Consider the following 16,044-nt stretch of genomic DNA (forward strand, 5'->3'; position numbering starts at 1 on the left):
TTTGGCGACGTGGGCGCAATTGGCGAAGGACAACAATGTCGACGGAATCTGGGTTAATACAACGTCTTGAAGAAACAACCAAATGTCTCCCAACATGCGATCTGTGTCTCTCCCATGTAAGTTATCCTGTGCGACTGTGAGAAACTTGACCAGACTGGATGATGAGTAACTAGGTTCAGGTATATTGTGACATTGACGGGTCTCCTTAGGGTTTTCATGCATGCCAACGAAGTGCACATCTTCCAGACGGTATTTTCTTCGCCAGCCAAATCAAGTAAGTAGACAGAGCACCCAACCATACAATTGAAAAAGACGCGTAATGTTGCGCTTAGGTTTTGGTGGTTTGCTCTCCAACGACATTATCAATAAACAAGCTCTATCGAGGCCCCACACGTCAGCCAATCAGCGACAAGTTGATATCGCTGACAATGACGTCGAAACAACGATCCCCGGTAAATCTGGGGTAGCTCGAAACGGGCATCTCAACAAGCAAATGTACTGCGCGCTTGCGCGCCGGATCCAGTTGTCCGCTCATCGCCTAGTACTTCCCCTCTTATCGTCTTGAAGCTTTCGTAGAATCTTCAGCAACAAGTAAACACCATTGCTTAACCCCCAGAAAACAACTCGAGAAAGCAATCAACATGTCTTGCCCAGTTATTGGAACCACAAATGATGTCCTCCCCCCAAACCACCCCTCAATAGACCTCTCCAAAGATGGCCAAGTTGTAAGTGTCCCCCTCATTTGGTTGATACGCTTCGTCCACTGCTGACACCTTCCACAGTGCCCAGTCGTAGGAGCATCAACAGACCACCACCACAACCTGCACTCGCATCCTCCCGTGCCCACAAACAGCACCACCGCAACATCCTGCCCGGCTCTCAAGTCGGCCGTCAATGAGCCCAAGGCCAAGGAAATGGACGACGCTCTTTGTCCCGTTGTGGGGACAGCAACCACGGTGCTTCCACCCGACCACCCTGATATGTTGAAGGCGAGCGCAGGGGATGTGTGCCCAGTTACCAAGGCGACGGTGGGACACCACCAGGGCAAGGTGAATACGCATCCTAGCGTTGATAGTGCACCGGCTGGTGCGGTTTGCCCGGTCACTGGACAGAAGCAAGCTGCGTAAGCTATTGGTCTGGGGATTATATCACGGGAAACATGGGTTTCTTAGGAACGGCTGGCGTTGGTGGATTTGGTTGACGATCAACAGATTGATTCCGTTTCAGGATAACCGTAGCTTTTAGGGTTAAGAGATTATCTTTTTAATCTTGCTTCTTGCTGCATTGCCGATCCCATCGTGCTTATCTTCGCCACTGTCTCATCCTGACTATGCACTGGTTCAAACCTCAACTTCGGTGGTCAAGATGCCTCGTGACGTCCTCTTCATAGGCATGTATTTCGCCTTCTCAGTACGGCGAATTATGTCCTCTCGAGTACTGAACGATACATTTGCAGGTGCTTTTCGGTTGAAGATAATATCTGCGCAGAGCAAGCAACAAATGACAGTCGCATCGACTGCCTTAGATGGATCACTGCAACACTTGAGTTAAGCAGTTCACAATGTTCCGGTCATGAGATTACATATTATCTAGCGACACTCAACTACATGAAGACAGTGGATGAACCTTATGACACAAGGTGAAACTGCATAACCCCATTGTTTCCTCTTCCAATCACGTAATTAAAACTCATCAGTACATACAGAGGCAACAACTAGTTATAGACTGGAATGGTCGGCACTTTACCAATCAGCTTCTCGCCATTCAAAGGTCTGAACTTCTCCTCTTTGAACCACACGTGTGCGCTCTTGGACAAGTCCACGACTTCTGAGAAGGGGAATTCGGGTTTCGAATCAGACTTTGCCAGTAGATCGTAGATGCCCTGGGCATAGTCTGGGCCGATGTTGTACTGTTGCGCCAGATACTTCTTCTATCATCGAGATTAGCGTTGGCCATGTGTTCACAAGGCAAAAGTAATTACCACGATGTCTGGGTACTTGACAAACTTCAACATGTTGAAGGTGTTGAGAATGGTGTGATCTCTCTGCTCCTGTGTCATGACCCTCGTCCACAGCTCCTTGGGCTGGTCGTATTCATTGCGCTTCGCCTCATGCCAGTAGTGGCTCTTCCTGCTCATGATGTTGTCACTGACTTGGTACGGTGCCTCTGCGACATCCGGGCGGAACTTGTGGGCAAAGCTATTGGGTGCATATTGCTTGTTGAAGGCGTGGTTGGCATCTACACGCATCTGTCCGTCGAACTGCAAGGGAGAGAAAGATTTCGACATAAAAGGACAGTTGACAGGGATCTGGTGTAGATTGACACCAATGCGGTGGTATTGAGCATCGCGGTAGAAGAACATGCGAAACTGTAGCAGTGGGTCGGTAGAGTCCTCGATACCGGGAACCAAACTACCAGGAGAGAAAGCAGCTTGCTCGACATCACGGTGGAAGTTCTCTGGGTTCTTGTTTAGGACGAGAGTACCAAATTCCTGCATGGGGAATAGCTTTCTTGGCCAGACTTTGGTGACATCGAAGGGATCAAAGCCAAGCTTTTCGGGATCTGCTTCATCAGGCTCCATGACTTGAACCATGGCGGTCCACTCAATCTTCTCTTTATTCTCGATGGCTTCCCATAGATCACGCTTGGAGTAGTCAGGGTCTTCGCCACACATTTGTGTTGCCTCGCGTTGGGTGAACTGTTTCTGCCCATGCTTGGCAATGAAGTGGTACTTGATGTAGACGTACTTGCCTTCAGCGTTGACCCACTTGAAGGTATGGCAGCCATAACCATGATTGAAACGCCAGCCAACAGGCGTACCATGGTTGGAGAAGAACATGAGACCAGCATGGTTCCCCTCAGGAGTGTTTGCAAGCAAGTCGAAGAGCGCATCATAGTCTGGCAGAAAGTTGATAGGGTTGCGAGATTGCGAGCGAATGACATCGGGGCCTTGAATCGGGTCACGACAGAAGAATACAGGAAAGTTCAGACCGACAATGTCGTAGTTGCCTTCCATTGTGTAGAACTTGATGGCAAATCCTCGGGGATTACGAGCCTCGTCGGGGTACTCGCGTCCAACAGTGACGGTTGAGAAACGAACAAAGACTGGAGTCTTCTCTCCAACACTTGACAGGAAGTTGGCTTTCGTAAGTGACTTGACATCTTTGGTGACTTCGAAGTATCCAAAAGCACCAGATCCGCAGGGGTGCACCATACGCTCCAGATTCTTGGAGCGGTTAAAAGTTTGTTGCTTCTGAAACAGAAAAACATCACTGGCTACAGGAATTCCGCCGACTGTCTTGCTGTGTGCTCTTCCAGAATGTCAGATTTACATGGGATACTGCAAGGAATGAGGCGACTTACGGGTCTGGGTATGGAATGCCTTCATTACTGGTAAAGTAAGGAGCATCATCCGCACGAATGCCACCTTGTACCGAGCCAGACACTTTGGCGATAATATCGGCGGGACCTTCATTTGAACTACCCATATGCATTTGTCGTGGGGCCCGTTTTTCGCCCGTCAGACCTTGGATACCTTGGGATATGGCCTCCAGAGGGTGCTGCATGGGATCATTCTGATTAGTATTTGCGTTAGTGGATGAAGGAGCCATGGCTGCTTCGATTTTCTGAGGTAATGTGGTAGGAATTTCCATGAGGATCTCAGGCGAGTTTAAGGACACGAAAGATATGGCCAATATACGCTATCACGGTGGGCCTACGCGACTCGTCATCGCGAAAATGTCAAAGTGATGTGTATCTGACGCGTGTGCCTGAGGGGTAAGTGCCAATGAATGTTTACAGCATGCCCAGGTCTCCGGTATGTGTAGTTTGGCAAGTAATAAATGAACCAGCTGCATGCACCAATTGACGTGGTCACTTCCCACGCTGACTGGTCACTTTTCGCGCTATCTGTTCCGGAATTCCTGTTTCTGGAAGACTATGTCGGCGAGTTGGTGTTGTCAGTGAAATGGCGGAGAGTCGCAAGGCATGAAATCATTGCTTTGTTATTCGCTCAGTGATTGAGTGTGGGGTATTGTGGGCCCATGTCATTTCAAGACTGCCATCATTGTTGTGATGCGAGATTGACGTTATTCCATGCGTTCCTGTGAGAAACCGATTAGCGACGCCGGGGAACAAATCCACGGCAGCCAAAGATGGCCATGGGCCGCATCACCCGGACCAATCAACAAATTGGCAATGGTCATCATGTGCGAATTATTTACACGATATGATATGTCGTATGTCCACCGTTGCACAAAGGCCATCATGGACTGTGCGGTGCTCGATGAGGAGAAGAGGCGTGCCTTGTTGCGCATGAGTGACGTATGTTGTTGACCATAGTAAACGAGTGCTCACCTGCAATAACAGCAGCACCAAAACACCCCGAAAATCACTCCTCCGTGGTTTTCCTCTTCCAAACATCAGATACACCAGCCAGTTTCACACGCACCACTCGACATGTTCTCTCCACGCGCCTTCGCAGCACCTCTGGCCAGAGCTGTCTATAGGCCGCAAACAATTCGCATCAGCGCCAGGGCGGCCTCAATTCGCGGCCAGATTGCAGCACAATCGACCATAACAGACGCCATCACAAAGGACCATCGTGAGCTCGAGACTTACTATAATGAAATCATCAACAACCCAGATGATATCGACCACGCCACGCGCTATGGCAACCAGTTCACGTGGGAGCTCGCACGCCACTCAGTGGCCGAAGAGCTGCTCATATATCCAGCTATGGAGAAGTACATGGGAGAGAAGGGCAAGGCGCATGCAGAGAATGACCGCAAGCAGCATCATGAGGCAAGCCAATACCATTGTCTTGGTCTCCGGGCAATACTGACTATTATACATCTAGGTCAAGAACTTGCTCAAGGAGTTTCAGAACATGAGTGCCACGGACACTCAGTACATTCCAAAGCTCAAGGAACTCTGGACTGTGCTCTCGCAGCATATCAAGGAGGAAGAGAGTGACGACTTGCCCGCTCTTGAAAAGGCATTGAGCTCCAGCGAGAATCGTGGGTCTTCGGAGAGCCTGGCGAAGAACTTTGGCAGAACCAAAGCTTTTGTGCCATCCAGGAGCCATCCTTCTGCAGGCGAAAATCCCTGGTTCGAAGGCCCCATGGGTATGCTCGCAGCACCGATCGATCATATTGCAGACATTTTCCGCAAGTTTCCCAATGAAACCATCTCTCCAAATCCCTCAAAAAAGTAGAATAGGAGGATTGAATACGGTTGATGGCAGTGGATATGGACTCGGCAATATCTTGCGTGCTTCTTGGTAGGCCGTCAAATCGAGTCACTCGAGTGTCGAATGAATCAAGAGTTATGTAACAGATAGTATATGATGTTGCATATTCCAGATAAATCAAGAATTTCCCATATCGATTTAAGGAAACTTGCAAGTTTTGCTGCTTTAACGTTGGTTGGTTGAGTGCGAAGTTTGTATTCGTGAAGGCGTCGGTGTCGAGGTTCAGACCGTGTTTGCCACGAATTTCAATGGTAATCGAAAGCATCAAAGCTGATTTGTCATTACTCATGTTGGCAGCACAGTCGTAGGTAACATTAACTTCCATCATCACCTCTCCAGGAACCTGATCACTTCTAATGAGTTTCAATTTTCTGCAAGATTAAACGGCTTTTGAGTTAGGATGGATGAGCACGCTGAGGAAGATGGGCATGTGAAACATTGTGTGAATATATTTATCCTAGAACATTGTTTCGAGTCAACAGTAGCCATGTTCTACATCACGAAATAACTACACCATCAAATGAAGATACGAGTCTACAATACGAAAGTCGATTTGTTGAAAATCAGACCTTGGCCCAAGTAGGCAGTACACTCTCTTCAAGACCCTAACCGTCGCTAAGAATCGACAGCTTCTCCGTAAGAATCGTCAACACGAGCCAGAATCATTTGCTTCGCGATGCTGAACAAGGGACGACCGGCCATAGCTCGCTGCGTCTCAGGAAGCCCAGCCACCCACGATACCCAGATGTTCCACTCGGGCGCCTGGGGAATGGCATCAGGAGCTCCGTATAGCTCTGCGTACCACATCTGGACATTCTCGCGTCGATTTACCGCCTCTTGCCACAGTTCGTCGTTGATTTCGGACAGGTCTTCGGCATGCAAGCAACAGGTACGGATCTTGGTGGCTTCATCTGTGAACTTCTCGGCGAGGTCATTGTATACGGGCAGAATCTCTTCGTAGAATCGAGCGGAGCGTTTTGTGAAACAATCGCGGGACTTTTGGCAAGCTATAATTTCCCGATGGATATCTCGCATCTTCGGAAGTAGGTCATTGACCTGGGAGAAGACGATGTTGTAGTCTGATTCGAAGGCCTGTTTCATGCGCTCGAGATGTTCGGCTTCGTAGTGAAGGGGCTGACGCGTTGCCATGTTGGTTTGGTGATAGCGCACACCAGAGTTGCGGTAGACATCTTCCACGACCAAGACTCCCTTGAGATTTGCCTGAGCCGACTCAGCTGTCTTTTTCATCCGATCGTGGAGTCGAAGTGATTGAAGGTTCTGGTGGACGTCGTTGACAAAATTCGAGTCACAGGAGTGACACATGGTGGGTGTGTGGCTGTTGTGTGTTCGAATGTAGGATTGTCGTGGTGAACTTCGTATGAAGTAGGGGAGGGGGGTTTGGATGAGTAGAGTTGAGTGTGTGTTTTGAGCAGTGATGAGAGTGATGGAGTTGGATATCCAATATATAGTGGCGGTGCAGGAAGAAATGTCACCGCTCATTCACATTGTTAAGTTAGTTCGGTGCTCTCACATAGCGAATCTTTTAACAATGGCAACTCTTGGCGTGAATACATGTAGTTTTGCAAACTGTGAGATGTATGACAACACGCTAGTGATGTAGAGCTCCTCGATTATACCAGTATGAACGACTCACACCAGCAAACACACCGAGTATAGACTCAAGGACTCCGCTAAGTTGCTTCCCGGCTCCACATCGTTCACCAACCTGTCAGTGAGAAGCCACTTTCACTCAAGGAATCCGCTAAGTTGCTTCCCGGTTCCACACCGTTCTCCAACCTGTCCGAGCAGATTGGCCAATATCCTGGCAATGTGATCAGGTTGCAAACGAGCAATCATAGAAGGAGGCTCGCTCATGTGGCAATTGAGTATTATGGTTTGAACACAACTCTTGAGAATATGTGTATTAGGTAAGTACATTTCAGTATGGGTGCAGAAGTCAACCTGAGTACGAAATAACAGCTCAAGGCGCCTGCGTGTGATTGCACGTATTTTGTGCTAAACAACCTCAGAGGTACCATAACTTATACAGAGCAGATTTTTTGCGCAAAGCCATCGTTACTCTTCTCCCTGCTCTTCCTCTTCACTATCGGCAACTTTGATCATTGAATCCTTGACATCGTTCCCCTCCATTTTGGCACTGGGGTCCGCATCATAGTCTGGCCGAGCAAGCTGTATACCCTTCTTGGATAGTACGGCTTCGAGGAGCGGAGCAGATGCTAGAAGCGTTTGGTATTGATCAATGGTAAGTGAGATGCCCTGCTCCGTTAACTCTTTGCGTGTTCCAGAGTGATGGGTATCCTTTGCAACTCATACCTTCTTCCCGGGTTTCAATTCTCCACTATCATTAGTCCAGTACTCTCTTATGCTGATCAATGTGTTGTCTTTGAATTCGCTGACTGTGGCACGACGTTTGCCGCTTGCGTTAAGCTGCGTATCCATCAATTTCACTGTCAGAGCTTTGGATGGGGAAAATTAGTCACTTACGGCAATGTAATCATTACCATCTTCATCTTTTTCAAGTACTGGCACTACTGCCTGTCCACTTTCTTCTTCTTCCTCGTCGCCTTTCGTCTTTTTACTTGCACGGGTTGCGCTGTCGTGATCGTCTGTTGACGATCGCTTCTTCGCATTTGCATAACTCTTTTTGAAGTTACCTCCTCCCCCTCCACGCGCACCTCCACGCTTAAAACCCGCCATATTGCTGTGTGAAGTATATTGTATGCGATGTGATATTGAACCCCTTGTAGTTGGCGCTGGAAATTGACGCGTGGTGGTTGCGCTAAGGAAACGCGCTAGATACGAAATCACATGATCAAGCACAGGGAGGGTCCTAATTGAGCTGTAGGCTACTTGTTGTCCGCAAGTGTTCCTAAGTGAAACCCAAAAATTGTGTGATTGCGTAAAAAGGGATTGTTATCATTACACTATGTATTTGGTGTTACTATGCTACGTTATTGGATCGTAAGTGTCCAACGACCACTGGTACCTAACAACATAAGGTTAGGTATGCGGAGACATGGACGCATCGCATCAACTTGATGGTTTGGTGGCCGTCACATTGAGTGCATATCCACAACGTCATCGTCCCGTTTCCTCCCTATCGGAGATTCACTCCAGGGTCTCTTTGGCTGAAATTGCAATGCCTTCTCCGGTTTATCCACGTTGAGTAGGCCCATGAACTCTCTCTCAAGCTCCACTGATGATCTTCCATACTCGGTCAATGCCGATTCTCTGTAAGCTCTTTCCTCGTCTTTGCGTAAAAGCTTCGAGCTTTCCTCATCAGCTTCTCGGGATGTCTTTTTCGATTCGGTTTGGAGTGGCCTCCACGGGTCGTACATTGTCGGTACGCGGCTTCTGACCATCTGCGGTACGATGTCGGGATATCTCGGACTCATGCCTAATGCCGATGCAGTCGGCCGGAAAGAATCCCTCTCTTTAACGCGTGCACGTTTGCAGGCATCGACGGTAGCAATGAGGCATGCTGCCATTGTAAAGAGCCATCCAAAGCAAGTCAACACTACGAGGCCTTTGCTGAGAGGCACCAGAGTTGTATACTGCGCGAGGTCTGAAGACGCCATATCCGCAAGTTGGTCTTCTTTGAAGGCATTGAGGCTGGCGGAGAAGCTGAGCGAGGTTCCAAAAGCTATAGCCATCAAACACATGGAAAGTGTTTCCATGGGCACCAAAGCACTTTTCGATATGGTCAGACGACTCAACGTTGTCGTGCATAAGACTAGGATAAGTACGAGTGAAGCGATGGTACTCTGTATCATGATCTGTAAGTACAGCGCTTCAATAGAGGTAGAGATTGCTTACGGTAGCGATCGATGCACTTATCTGAGACACGCCATCAAGGACGGCGGTAAAGAAATCTCGCCAGTGCTTTGCGCCGTCAGGCGAATTCTCCGAGAGTGCATCCAGAGCCGCAGGTCCATTGATTTTGAAGTTGTGAACAACATTTTGAGCTACAGAGAATTGTCAGAGAAGGTTTGACAGAGGGCCATGCGAACCTTATTAACTTACATCGAGCGCTCAGAGCGACTGCTATAAGTGTTAGTACCAAGGTGAAGGCCCTCAGTATCAACAACAAAGTTTTGCCATGCACCATTACTGGGTCGGTGTTTCAGTTACTGTAAACGAATGTGTATTTTCAAGGCGCAGGCCAGCTGGCAGCCACTCGCAGAGTGCAGAAGAATAGAATGAAGAATTGAACGAGTGGCCTGAAAGAACGAGAAGTTGGGGCACTCCAGTGCTCAGGGGTGAGCTGATCATATCAATTCGGGCGTACTCTACTGATAGACTGGTAGATGCACCGTCGGAGCATAAGGACCCGGTCAAAACATCACCTTTATGATGCATCCTGTAGCCTAGCAGTTGCGGATCTCATACTGATGGTTGGCGAAGCCGGGGTAATCGTGCATGAAAGCATGAAGCGTCCGCCATCATTGGAGCCGAATCTTGCTGGACAATCAGGGATCGCATGTCATGTTCCGGCGTACTACTCTCGAAATTTCGGGGCTCAGCCCAGATACCGAGTCGTGCAAGAAGCAACACACCAGCAAGCAAAGTGTTCAGGCGTTCGAAAAGAAAGCTGCTTCTTGATTGGTACAATGAATAAATATGGCTGCTGCGGGGCTTTAGCATCCGCCAAATTAGAACGTACGCTATTCTGCATTGACATTTCTGACGTTCTTGGGAGCTTTTGTGTGGGTCTTCTGCAGGATCGCGAGCAGCGGCCGGGATGAGACACACCTGAGGCACCTGCACTGGTAAGCCTGAAACATGTTACGCTTAGCCGAGACAAGACTCTCTTGAACGCGTCCCCATTGCGAAAACTAACTTAGTGAGCCGTTTACCTATACTTTCAGAAATCTCGGAGCAAATTGAATGCTGACTTCCCAGATGATTGCTAGTTATTGTCCAATTCATAAGGCTGCAAGATTGAATTTGGGCCTCACAGCGCGCGGTGTCAGACAGAGTATTGCCCCATCCTATTGCTTGACTCGTTTACGTGATGGTATCATACGAATCAGGTCTAGAGATTTACAGAGTCATGTTTGAGGGTGTCCGCTGTTGACGATATGGGTGAACAGAAGGGATACGATGTGGAGGCGGGAGCTAAACGCTGCCACTTAAATCTTGACTTAAATTCTTGTAGGCAGAGGGAGATCAACCATCCTTTTGAGAAATGATGCATAGATCTTCCATAGAGCAACCAGTGGGCTTGTGAGATATCATGGAACAATTCTCGGGGATGAGGTAGTGGGTTGAAGTCAAAAGGCGGTTGGCAGCAGGAGCTTCCCCATCCGTATCGCTCTGCATGGCTGTCAAGTTTCAGCAGCATCGGCTATGTATTTACAGGGATGAACATCATTAGATACAATAGAAGAGCCATTATGACTCCGTGTGAAGCTCACAGGGTGGGTCTTTCTAGGGCCACCCTAGTATCTGTAAGCCCCTCAGCACATATGTAGCTTTGACCATTCCTTACAACGGTCCGTTCCCTCTGGATTTGGCTTGAGCTTCAGCTACAGGTATAGTAGTTGACGGAGAACTCCACAGGAAACTGATCACACACGCCTGGGAGACTAATATTCTCACATTGAGGATGATACTAACGTCAGCCACGCCTCATAGCCGACAGACAGCTACCCATTTCCGCCTATAATAACACTATCACAACAGTACTTTCTGGATCAAAACATACTATCGAGCAAGCTTTGGAAGTCCTTTACGTGGGTTGACGTATCGCGATGCAGAAATTAGCACGGTTCAGATTTCCAAGTGCTAGTCTCAAAGCACACTTGCAGACAGAAATGTTGACCTCCTTGACGTTTCAAAGAGGGGGTTCGATGAGCACATGATGGCTGGTTAGCGTACCTACTCTCTGGTACCGGGCCACCCGTTCATGGATGCCGAGATGCGGAGATAACACTAGTGGCACCATACTTCTATGCAATATCGTGTATATGCAGTGAACTCCAGATAGAACGTAGCTTTTTGCAAGACAAGACTGTATGCCTAATGGCTGAAATCGAGGTACGGTATTCAGGGCAGCATCTGGGTTGATTTTATTCTCATTCTGGACGCAGAATCACTTGTACATGAAAGAAGCGCAGATTTCTGGTAGCGGGCACTTAATTTTTTTTAGCATACCCCAGGATGAATTATGCTAGTACTTACAAATACTATGCTTTGTTCTGATCTAGCTGTGCATAACCAGTGTAACTAATTGAACCAGCACATGCACGTACCACGGGACTGCGGACACGGATATGCAAGCTGTTGCCAATTCAACGACAGATATACTGGTAACGAGATTTTTTCTTGTTTCATAGATGACTAAGGGTTACATAGCAAGTTCAAGAAGAGCTTTACATTAGGATATCTTCAATACTATCATGCGTGCTTCATACCGAGAGACGATCCCCTCGATTTGAGCTTACAAGATCTCTATGTACTTTCAAACAAAAAAAAATATAGTGCTACACCGTCTTGCATTGCGATATTGAGATCATATATGCATGCTTCTCTGACTCATGAAGCGGCTTTACTCCATGGTTGAACGGTAGGCTAACATAATGAGGCATCAGCAAGTTGCTGGTGCCGACGCCTAGTACCATTGGAGCCACAATATTTAGCAACTCATAGAGCACGATCGCTTTTCCCAGTTACACACTCAACCTCTTATTTTGTTTTCAAACTCTATCACACTTTAAATTCTTTTACTAAACACTCCTACTGTAGATTCTGAGCTCTCCTTTAAGGTCTCTATCAAGATGCTACAGCCTGAGAAACAAAACAGGTTTACAAAGTGGTTGAAAAAGACCTTTAAATCTACACCAGATCCCGAATATAGCCACATCTCAAGACGAGATACGCTCGGGGAAGCCTTCTGGTCCGACAACGCCGCCAAATACCATCCTAGCAGTTACTTCAAACTCAACAATGGCCGTGATATTCCTCATCACAGCCCAGTATCACGCTCAAATACGGGGCCACACCAAAGCTCCGGAACATCGCATGCATACAGCGAAGCCATCATCAAAAGGTCACCCAGACTGACCAACAGTGTCCACCAACATAACGATCCCGTGCCTCCCAACCACTCCACCGCCTCAGCCTCTCCTACCCACTTCAGACAGACCTCCACACCACCAAAGACGATGATTACCAGTCGGCCCTGCAGCGCCCCCGCAAAACCCCCACGGATGAACAGCCGCAAACCCCCCAACATGACATACTATGACTACCTCACCAGCATAAACCACAGATACCCCGGCTCGGGATCTTCTCACTCGCACGCCTATAATACTACACAGGCCTATCCAATAACATCAAGACCACGCGGCCCACGCCCCCTTCTTCCCAACATGACCAGTGCTGTACCCCAGCTATCGTACTGCGAGCCAGCAAAGTCAAGATACCCTCGCGTCTCCCGTGAACCGTCCCACGCCTACGACGCCCAGCACGCGGGTCCACGTTCTGCATCCCATTCCTCCCGCGTCCGCACCCGCGAAGCAATATGCAAAGATACGCTTGCACAGCTATGTGGCAGGCGCGGATCCTACGCGTCCACTGCTTCTTCAAGCACGGCAAACAACGTACACGCAGACTGGGAGCGCGACTGGGATGTTCCACTTTCCCAGCGCGTGGGAGCTAATAAAGTGATATGTCGGACTCGAGGGAAGGGGATTCAGATTCGGGATCGGGAAAGCAAAGTGGCGGTTATGGGAAGGGAGGAGAGGGAGAGGGAGGGGAAGATGTTTAGGGGGGATTGGAGCAGGGAGTGGAGGAGGGGGAAGATGAGGGCGAGGGGTGGGCTTGAGGATGTTGTGGAGGAGGGAGAGTTCGAGAAGTTTATTGGGGAAGAGGGAGGTGAGGTTGATGATGGGAAAGGTTTGGAGAGGGTCGAGAGAATGATGGACAGACGACGTGGGGAAGTTGTGCAGTAAGGTTTTGAAGCGGAACTTTTGCATGTACTCTTTTGATCACTTGAGTCATCAATATCTATGGATTTCCATCCACAGTTCCTTCCTCTCTGTACCTAGCCGGTTTAGTTTGGCTGTCAGCACAGTATGGCTCATGTACCTTTAAAGACCGCTGCAATCTTGCCATGTTTCACAGCTGACTTGCAATTCCGCAAACAGCCATGTTCCTCCACAGGATTATCGTTTCCTGGGCTATTGCCAGTACCCACAACGGATCTGAGCTACCTCGTGATGGTGAGGTCGGTACACTAACGGGCCGGCCCTACAACAGTAGTCCCGGCAGTATGGAAACTTTATGGCCTCTCCAAATATCAGAAACTATCCCCAAGGGTGCATATAGATCGGGCGAGGTGTCCAATACACTTGGTTGACTAAGAATGCTGTCTCCGCACATGAAAAGAGTCTGCAAACCTGCTGACCTGACTCCCAATGGCAATAACCCCCCCCCTCTCATACTCCACCCACAGTCCATATCATCAATCATGGGATTCAAATCATTCTGCAGCTGGCCCAAACGCCGCAATAACGATTACTCGTCACTAACGGCCTACAGAGGCCCCATCTTTGCCTCCCGCCCCCCACACTTCAAATCCCTCTCTCTTTTCCTCTCCTCCTGCACCGTAACCTCGACTCTTGGCACCAAATCTGAACCACGAAACCTACACTTTACGTGTTTCCTCTCTGAAGACCCACTCACTGGAATCTTCTCCGTTGACCAGGACTTCCACATCCCCGTTTCGCGGCGTCGCAAACTCGCCCACCGGCGATACCGCCACGATAATGCTATACACCGGTTCCTAGCGCAGCTCATGCCGTGGTGCGATGCGAGTATTGTCGTTGAGACGCGCCAGGGTCGCTGGGAGTACAAAGTTTCGCGGCGGTCGATCAAGTGGTGTAGTTGGCAGTATGGGGTGTTGTTGTTGGATTGGCAGGCGCTGTATGTGGATTGCTATGAGCAGGAGCAGAAGAGGATGAAGAGTATTGACAGGAAGATGTCTGTGCTTGGAGATTTGACAGTGGAGGGGAAGTGGGAGGCAGATCAGCAACCTGGGTACATGAATATTTGAGAGAAGTTTGGTAGAGATGGGAAAGGATGAGAGCAAGGGTGTATATATATAAGTGCAGAAGAAGGCGGGTAGAGAAGAGAACTGGAAGTAAGATTGACATGGCTTTGTACGAAATGGAATGATATGAAATGCAGTGCTTTGATCTATCTTGAGATTAACTGATTCCTCATGTTGGTAAAGATGAATTGCTCGGGCGGGGTGGTTAGGGATGCGTATGGTAGTACTTGCCTATGCGAGGCTGCGCTGAGGATGTATGTCTACATCTACCTAGAGATGCAGAGGAATTCGTTTCATCAATTTTCAAACTCACGACACGAGGACAAGTCCCTCCTTTCACTCTCCAGTCCTGTTTCCCACAACAGGCCACATGGGAGCCATGACGTCGCACGCTAACCATCTTCAACACCAACGCGAGACGCGTCTAACCGTCAGCCTTGTAACTCTTGGCAACAAAAAGCTCACATCCCCCACATGACCACCCCGCGACATTTGTGTTGCTATACATTTCACCCAAAACTCCACCAAAACAAAAATCTCAAAATCATGTCGGGCTGCGTAGTCTGTCAAAAGCCCCTCGTGGTCGAAATCGACGCCGACTCGGACGAAGAAGAATACGAGCAACAACCCGCAGCCGGCACCTCGTCTGGCAAAGCGCCCGCCGCTGCCCCAGAGACGGTACCAGATGATGTACAGCTAATCTGCGGATGTCACTTTCACTGGTAAATACTCCATCTTCTCCCTCCATGATCCCCACCCCACCCTTGAAAACCACCCCTCCCATACCAACAACCACTCCGCAACAGGGACTGTCTCCTCTCCTCATACGAAATCACCTTCTGCCCTTCCTGCAATGCCGAAATCTCCACCCGCAGCCCAACCGGCACCCGCGTCCCCTGCAACTACAACAACGAAGGCGGACTGCAAACCGACCTCGACATCCTGCCCCTCCTCACCGAAGAATCCTACCTCAAAGCCTACCCCGAAGACCGCAAGGCCCGCGCCTTTCTCGAATTCTGCCGCGAGGGCGACTACAAGGCCGTCATCGACATGCTGATGGACGACAATGTCGAGGAAGACGATGACGGTGAGGATGTTGAGATGGGGAGTACGGATAACCCGGCGAGGGAGGTTGGAATCGATAAGTTGCTGCGCTATCAGGATCCGATTGGTCATATGCAGAGTGGATTGCATGCCGCGGTGCAGGCGCAGAGTCGCGAGGTAGCCTGGTTACTGCTGTTGCTGGCGAGTAACCTCGATCTGTTGGAATTTCCGGCCGAGGTGTTCCAGGAGGCTGAGTCATTGGGAATAATGAGGGGGTTGACCGAAGATAAGGTGGATATTCGCAGTTTGAAGGATGCAGATGGGAAGACGGCCGAGGATCTGGCGCGCGAGATTGGGGGTGTGTGGGTTGGCTGGATTGGGAATCATCGTTTGGCTATATAAGTGTGGGGGGCCGTTTCAAAGAACAGGTATTTATTGTGCCATGGGATATGTTACGGACAGATGTTATATCAGGAGAATGGGCTGCGCCGCTACCCGCCTGCAAGATGCGATATGTTATAGCCATGACGAAGGAGACATCAACCAACACTCGGTCTGTCTGTGCCTCGGAAAGTGGCTGGGCTTATTTATGAGACAATGACGACATACATAGTCACTGAGATTACGAATAATAAAAATCCATGATGCGATCAATGCATCTTTTATACCTAGG

The 16,044-nt window shown here is 49.1% G+C and overlaps 10 protein-coding genes across 10 annotated transcripts; 6 read left to right on the plus strand and 4 right to left on the minus strand.

Moving 5' to 3' along the window:
* Positions 1–641: 641 nt before the first annotated feature.
* IAQ61_006946 (uncharacterized protein) lies at positions 642–1,127 on the plus strand (the record flags this gene model as incomplete). Its single annotated transcript, XM_003845791.2, has 2 exons — positions 642–725; positions 783–1,127. 2 exons carry the CDS (start codon positions 642–644, stop codon positions 1,125–1,127), a joined length of 429 nt encoding a protein of 142 aa, XP_003845839.2.
* A 271-nt stretch (positions 1,128–1,398) lies between these two features.
* IAQ61_006947 (uncharacterized protein) lies at positions 1,399–3,707 on the minus strand. Its single transcript, XM_066097367.1, has 3 exons — positions 3,364–3,707; positions 1,982–3,311; positions 1,399–1,930 (listed from the first exon to the last, which is right to left on the minus strand). The coding sequence occupies exons 1-3, from the start codon at positions 3,651–3,653 to the stop codon at positions 1,715–1,717; spliced, it is 1,836 nt and encodes a 611-aa protein (XP_065952844.1). The 5' UTR covers positions 3,654–3,707; the 3' UTR covers positions 1,399–1,714.
* Positions 3,708–4,266: 559 nt separating this feature from the next.
* IAQ61_006948 (uncharacterized protein) lies at positions 4,267–5,215 on the plus strand (the record flags this gene model as incomplete). The annotated part of the gene is made up of 3 exons (XM_066097368.1): positions 4,267–4,323; positions 4,369–4,803; positions 4,859–5,215. 3 exons carry the CDS (start codon positions 4,267–4,269, stop codon positions 5,213–5,215), a joined length of 849 nt encoding a protein of 282 aa, XP_065952845.1.
* Positions 5,216–5,866: 651 nt separating this feature from the next.
* Positions 5,867–6,574, minus strand: IAQ61_006949 (uncharacterized protein; the record flags this gene model as incomplete). Its single annotated transcript, XM_003845794.1, has 1 exon — positions 5,867–6,574. One exon carries the CDS (start codon positions 6,572–6,574, stop codon positions 5,867–5,869), a length of 708 nt encoding a protein of 235 aa, XP_003845842.1.
* Positions 6,575–7,327: 753 nt separating this feature from the next.
* Positions 7,328–7,969, minus strand: IAQ61_006950 (uncharacterized protein; the record flags this gene model as incomplete). Its single annotated transcript, XM_003845795.1, has 3 exons — positions 7,328–7,528; positions 7,586–7,699; positions 7,757–7,969. 3 exons carry the CDS (start codon positions 7,967–7,969, stop codon positions 7,328–7,330), a joined length of 528 nt encoding a protein of 175 aa, XP_003845843.1.
* A 356-nt stretch (positions 7,970–8,325) lies between these two features.
* Positions 8,326–9,380, minus strand: IAQ61_006951 (uncharacterized protein; the record flags this gene model as incomplete). The annotated part of the gene is made up of 3 exons (XM_003845796.2): positions 8,326–9,036; positions 9,089–9,237; positions 9,296–9,380. 3 exons carry the CDS (start codon positions 9,378–9,380, stop codon positions 8,326–8,328), a joined length of 945 nt encoding a protein of 314 aa, XP_003845844.2.
* Positions 9,381–12,051: 2,671 nt separating this feature from the next.
* On the plus strand, positions 12,052–13,227 carry IAQ61_006952 (uncharacterized protein; the record flags this gene model as incomplete). Its single annotated transcript, XM_003845797.1, has 1 exon — positions 12,052–13,227. The coding sequence occupies one exon, from the start codon at positions 12,052–12,054 to the stop codon at positions 13,225–13,227; it is 1,176 nt and encodes a 391-aa protein (XP_003845845.1).
* Positions 13,228–13,424: 197 nt separating this feature from the next.
* On the plus strand, positions 13,425–13,634 carry IAQ61_006953 (uncharacterized protein; the record flags this gene model as incomplete). Its single annotated transcript, XM_003845798.1, has 1 exon — positions 13,425–13,634. One exon carries the CDS (start codon positions 13,425–13,427, stop codon positions 13,632–13,634), a length of 210 nt encoding a protein of 69 aa, XP_003845846.1.
* Positions 13,635–13,745: 111 nt separating this feature from the next.
* Positions 13,746–14,330, plus strand: IAQ61_006954 (uncharacterized protein; the record flags this gene model as incomplete). The annotated part of the gene is made up of 1 exon (XM_066097369.1): positions 13,746–14,330. One exon carries the CDS (start codon positions 13,746–13,748, stop codon positions 14,328–14,330), a length of 585 nt encoding a protein of 194 aa, XP_065952846.1.
* A 471-nt stretch (positions 14,331–14,801) lies between these two features.
* Positions 14,802–15,773, plus strand: IAQ61_006955 (uncharacterized protein; the record flags this gene model as incomplete). Its single annotated transcript, XM_003845800.2, has 2 exons — positions 14,802–15,049; positions 15,134–15,773. 2 exons carry the CDS (start codon positions 14,802–14,804, stop codon positions 15,771–15,773), a joined length of 888 nt encoding a protein of 295 aa, XP_003845848.2.
* Positions 15,774–16,044: the final 271 nt, after the last annotated feature.

Source organism: Plenodomus lingam (assembly GCF_022343315.1).
Source record: "Plenodomus lingam strain CAN1 chromosome Unknown contig_26, whole genome shotgun sequence".
Classification (NCBI taxonomy): Eukaryota; Fungi; Ascomycota; class Dothideomycetes; order Pleosporales; family Leptosphaeriaceae; genus Plenodomus; species Plenodomus lingam.